Below are 6000 nucleotides of genomic sequence, written 5' to 3'. Positions count from 1 at the left end.
ATAAGTAATCTGAGCAAAGGAGTAATTATAATAATAGTAATTATGAGCTACTATCTGTGTTTAATATGTGAATGAAGCAGGGACAAAGAAAAAATGACAGTATCTCTTGTTCCTCCTATCAGGCACTTTAAAGCAACAACCTGAAGGCCTGGAGTCAATAAATGTTGCAGGGGTTTCAGTCTTAGCAACTGGGGCAATTGTTGAATGTTTCCATAACTTTAGGACTCTCTGTTGCTCAAAAGACAGCATAAAAATAAAATGAAAGATGCTACAAAGCTGCTCAGATTGTTGTTGTTGCCACAGATATTGTAGTGGTGTTCTCATTGACAACTACAAGTAAATTTACAGCTTCTTCTATATTTTTCGACTTCCGTCAGGGCAGAACATCATTTAGACAGTACACCTGTATGTTATATCCTGACGGACTGTTGGTTTAAGTATTTATTGGGATTTTCACAATATTATTCAGACTTCATACATTGCATAACAAATATACTGTGTACAGAGTATCACTGTCAATATCAATGAATGTGATTTTCATTGAATCTCCTTGTTCCTCATGGATTGTCCCCTGCAATATAGATATAACTTAATTTAGTCATATCATGAATTAATTTGAGGACAGGGAAGGACATAGACAACAATCTTTGAGACCTGCAAATCATTAAATCCTGTCAACTTTTTAGGAAGATGTGTAAACTGTAAATGTACAAGAATTACCCATAACCCACTCGCCTTCATGGGGTTGATTGGATTATGCTTTAGTAAGTTCAGTGGCTAATCATTTACAGTAGCTTTAAAATACATGTAATCTTCCTTTTCTTATTACCTTGGTTTCTCAATATCCTCGATGCTCTCTGGCAGTTGGGCGTTTAATGTTTCAGGCAGGAGCCAAGACACTAAACCGGATCCGACTGCCACTGTACAATAAATGATTGCAGGGAGGAGATGCCAGACATCCTCCAATAGCATGATGAGTGGAGAGATGGACACGCCCAGTCGCGCCAGAAAAGAAGCGTAGCCTAAACCATTCTGTCTGAAAAATCAAAGAACTGAGGTTAATGTAAACCCGCAGTAATGTGGTCAAAGCAGTAGAAGATCCTTGTCTGTGGTGAAAAAAGGCTCCATAACTTTGTTGTTAACTAACCGTATGACTGTAGGAAAGAGTTCAGTTGTGTAGAGGAAGATGATCGTGAATGAGGCTTCTGACATGGCTTTTCCAAGAACTGCCACAACAGTACGAATGACCCACTTATCTGAGGGAAGATGTTTAGATCTTTAATCAAGAACATTCTCAGATATGTTGACAATTTTTTAGATTTAAATAAAAATAACCTTTTGCAACAAACATGTTGATGAAGAGACAGAGGCCAGTTAACAGCAGAGTTCCCGTCTCACCAGACCTTCTACCAACTTTCTGCAGGAAGAAATACAAACCGATCTTCATTGGCACTTCGATGAATGCAAATATGACTTGTGTGAGGTATGGGTTTAGTCCAAACCCGGTGATATTCAGACTTATCCCATAATATGTTAATGCCACTCCAAACCTAGAAAATGGAACAAAGTATTGAAACTTACTGACGTGATCATTTTAACCTTGACTGTAATTAAAGACATGGCTGATTTCAGTTTGATTGCAAACAGACAGCAGTAATTTTAGCCTCGCAGTTGCAATGCATTATAATATGTTGGTATCATCAATCATCCTTTAATTATATACCACATTGCATATTGTATGAAATAACTCACATTAACATGTACGTTTTGATATCTTTATCAGAGGGATGATTATCAATATTTACACAATACATTTACTAGCGTTTGATTAATGTCCTCAGTATGTTCAAATAATAGTTCAACATTTTGGAAAATATGCTTATTTGCTTTCTCTCTCACAGTTAGATGAGATGATTGATGCCATTTAACTACTGTATTCCATACATAAACAGAAATGAAAGTGCAACATGTTGTGGTTTTAGACAGAGGTGAGAGAGGGTGCTGGTAGGCATATTTAGCCAGGCTAGCTGATTCTTCTTCTTCCAGTCTTTAAGCTAATTGCCTCTTAACTCCAGCTCTGTACTTAATGCACAAACAGGAAATTGGTATTGAGCTTCTCAACTGACCCTCAGAAAGAAAGAAAACATATTTCCCAAAATATTAAACTATTCCTTTAACCCATCTCATGAAATTGACACTTACCATACTATTCCTAAGCATAAAGAAAGTTTCCTAATATTTGGGGTCTTGAAAAGATCCACAATGGTGTACTTCTTCTCTCCAGTTTCACCTTGTGCAGATTCCAGTAATTCCTATTAGAATGCAAACTGTTTATTCACAATATTTTCTGCACATGATCGTAGTCTTCTATCACTGTGAGATTGTCAGTTAACCAACGTTAAAATGTACCGTTTGTGTGATGGTGGTCATATACTTAGTTCTGTTATTCATCGTGGCACATTGCATTAAGTAATGATGGGCAGCGTCTGTCTTCCCGTTTGCCAGGAGCCACCTCGCTGACTCTGGAAGCCACCTGAAGAAATAAGTGTGGTGAGTTCAGTGTCTTCTGATAGGATTCATTTTTTTATGCTGCAAAATGTAAAATATTAAACTTGAATACCTCCAAGTAAGGATGGACAGTATTAAGGGTGAGGTCACTGCCACAATGAGCATCCTCCAATGATTTACATTGTATGCAATTCCAACCAGAATCATGTTTCCAAGTGTCCAATCCAGGCTTAGGATTATACCAGAAAAGGTTCTGTGTGCAATGCCAAACCATTCAACATCTGGAGGAATGTCAGCACAGATGAAAAGTCAGATCGAAATGTTTTCACGTTTAATTTCTTGAAACTAAAACCAAATTATTCTATTCTATTCCATTAATATTCTATTTTCCTCATCTCATTGTTTTAGAAGGCTACTTACTTAGAGCAATAGAGATGATACTTATTCCTGCGAGTGACATTCCTGTAAAAAACCTCATGATGACAAACACCACATACGTTGGGGAGAATGCACTCAGCACTGCAAACGTCAAGGACGACAAATAAGACGCCAACAGCAGCGGCCGTCGGCCAAACCTGGTCATGAAAAGAAAATGTTAAAAGCAATGATTGTGTTAAAGCTAAATATTATTCTAAATAATATTCTTATTATTCTCAACTCATGAGATAGGACATCATTTGCAAATGGTTCTTTACTTTGTCTTATATTGCATTACTTTAGTTTATTTGACTTGTTTATTTTTCTCTTATCGCATTGTGTATTCTTTTCATTTTTATATAGGCTATATTGCTCTGTTTAAGAGGAACATGCCGAACTACACTCTTAAGCAAGTCAAGCCTGCAAAATACATTACATTATTGACATTTTCTTCTTCTTATAATTATTATCTTTTAAACACACACACAGCTTATGTAAGCTGAAATACCCCTGATGACATCACCAGGGTTAATTTTTCTGACTTTGGAAAGTTCCTCCACAGCCACAAAATGAATCAGACCTATACAATTCCATATGTAAAATTGGTGCAGTTAATCTTATCTGACATTGTTTTAGAGTGTCAGTGACTTTTTCGGAATATAGAGGTCATACTGGGTCTTTTCTTTAACAATCTTACCTATCACTGAGAAACCCAAATAACGGGGCTCCGCACATAACACCAATGAAGAAAATGGTGACTGTTGCCTTGTTCATTCCTTTTCTGCTGCACACGAGATCCCACTGCAAAGAATTCATTAAAAGCATTTTAAAAGCAGCTATTTCTGGTGCCCTTGCTCAACCTTTATTTTGGTGTCAACTACACATCTTTAAAATGCTGTGACTGTGTCTTGCACGGTTGCGATGCATAGCCACAAAAATCTGTCCACAGACACACAAACGCACAATGTGAAAACAATACCAGCATCGCTGCAGCTGCTGGTAATTAATCATTTTGGAGTTATCCATTATGGAAGTTGAACTTGGTCAAAACCAAAATTTGTCCTACTTTTTGCATTTTATTTAAAAAAAATATTATACCATATCAGATGCTGACAAACATTTGATTACAAGAAATATGGGGAACGTATCATTGATTAAAACATACACAACATGAAAGAATACTTATAAATTTAAGACACTTACTTCTGTTGCCAAAGTAGATTTAAATGTGCTGTTGTCATACACCCATCCGTTCTGACACTGAACAATAACTGCATCTTCACTACTGTTCAAGCCTGACAGATATTGGGGCTTTGAAAACATCTGACAGGAGCTCAGAGTTCCATCCTGCTCTGCTGGCACACCAACAGACAGTTTCTGTTCCTGAGTTAAATTCCCGAAGACGCCTCCATCGTCCAGAGCAATGATGTTGCAGTGGTGAGATGGAACAGCTGCCATGAAGTTATTCAGCAGGAAGTGGCATGGCAGAGTAATACGAGATAGGATCTGAATCAACAGTAGCTTGATTTGGAATTTTCCAAATCCGTCAATTTCTGAAAGTAAGCTGTCAAATTTCATTGTGCTACTGTGCTTTCAGTCGTCAAGAAGCTAAATGTTCGGACAGTGAGGTGCGATAAGGTGGCAGACGCTTAACAAGATACATTTACTAGCAACATGTTAATCATTATTTTTGCTCTGATGTGTTGGAGCATTAATCACGCTAGGTTTAAAAAATGTTTGCAACATGAGATAGCTTTCAGTCTGTGTTGTAATTGTATCCTTCAGGAGAGGACACTAACACTTGTAGCGTGACCCGCATTGATCCTGGCCCGGGGACCCTCGCACCTAACACGGTGGTAACTCCGTCGGTAGTCCGACCAATCTTCATGGGTTTTAGTGTCCCACAGAAGTGTCAGAAAAATACTTTTGGCCTTTTATCTCACCCCGTAGCTGAGTCGTTAGGATTTCGGAATTATTGTCTTTCTGAGAGTCTAGTACAGCTATGCTCTAGGCGCTCTCAGTAGGATGTAACCCTAACACCCAGTATGAATAGTTACATAGATCATCTATACCTTACTATTGCCTATTTTGAGTTTCTCACCATTTTTTGACTAACACTGCCAAGTCTTCACCCAGGGACCTTACCGTAAGCTGATCTACAGTCAGTCCTCACTTATGTATCACACGTTTTAGGGACAGGGGAAGAGGGTTAAATTATTCCAAAGAACCAGAGTCTTTAGTTTGGATTCCAGTCACTTACAAATGGTAAGGCTGTGGTTTTATTAAGGTTTTTTCACAACAATCACATACAACAATTTCAATTCAATGAAACAGTCTCAGTGCTACAAAAGCTAATTCTGACAATCCTGCTGTTAACAGGTATTCTTTATTCAGCTTTCGCTGACTTTAGCCTTTTCTTCTTGTTAAAGTATAATCCAGTCTCTAATGCTGGAAATCTCTCTCTCTCTCTCTCTCTCTCTCTCTCTCTCTCTCTCTCTCTCTCTCTCTCTCTCTCTCTCTCTCTCTCTCTCTCTCTCTCTCTCAGGTCTGCTGGCTCCTTTTATGCTGGTCTGAGGCTGGTACCTCCCTTATTTCATGCGGCACTCACACATGATTCATCCTGCTTTTAGGTCTGCAAAAGAATGTAACTGGTTTGATTCTGTTTTTAACAGGAAGGATTATATAAGTTTTGAGTGACTATTTTACATAAAGTGTCTAAGCAGTTTATATGTATAATTACTTATATTATGAAATAAAACAAGCTATATGTTAAATCACTTCTATCATGAAATAAAACAATGTATATGTTTAATGGTTATACTTTTTAAATCAAACAGGTTAAATGTGGTAATAGTTATACTTTTATGCTTTCATATTTGTCTACAATCTTCAAACACACTGAATGGCGGTGATGAAAATCATAAAATGTGAGAAGTAAGAGAAGCCAAATGACTTCCACTACACTCCCAGAAGTGGCAGAAGAAGAACTGAAAATAAGATCCTGGAGCCGATCCCAGATGACATTGGGCAGAGGCAGGGTACACCATGGACATGTCGCCAGACTATTGCAGGGCA

The 6000-nt window shown here is 37.9% G+C and overlaps 1 protein-coding gene across 1 annotated transcript; it reads right to left on the bottom strand.

Moving 5' to 3' along the window:
* Window positions 1–537: 537 nt before the first annotated feature.
* On the bottom strand, window positions 538–4503 carry LOC137885196 (solute carrier family 22 member 7-like). Its single transcript, XM_068727353.1, has 10 exons — window positions 4129–4503; window positions 3623–3726; window positions 2929–3083; window positions 2621–2789; window positions 2410–2533; window positions 2203–2312; window positions 1336–1550; window positions 1148–1256; window positions 830–1036; window positions 538–571 (listed from the first exon to the last, which is right to left on the bottom strand). Exons 1-10 carry the CDS (start codon window positions 4501–4503, stop codon window positions 538–540), a joined length of 1602 nt encoding a protein of 533 aa, XP_068583454.1.
* Between the last annotated feature and the right edge of the window lie 1497 nt (window positions 4504–6000).

This window comes from Cebidichthys violaceus, unplaced genomic scaffold, assembly GCF_023349555.1.
Source record: "Cebidichthys violaceus isolate CVI_PGR_0920_01 unplaced genomic scaffold, fCebVio1.0.p SCAF_4, whole genome shotgun sequence".
Lineage (NCBI taxonomy): Eukaryota > Metazoa > Chordata > Actinopteri > Perciformes > Stichaeidae > Cebidichthys > Cebidichthys violaceus.
This window is presented reverse-complemented; position numbering and strand designations above follow the sequence as displayed.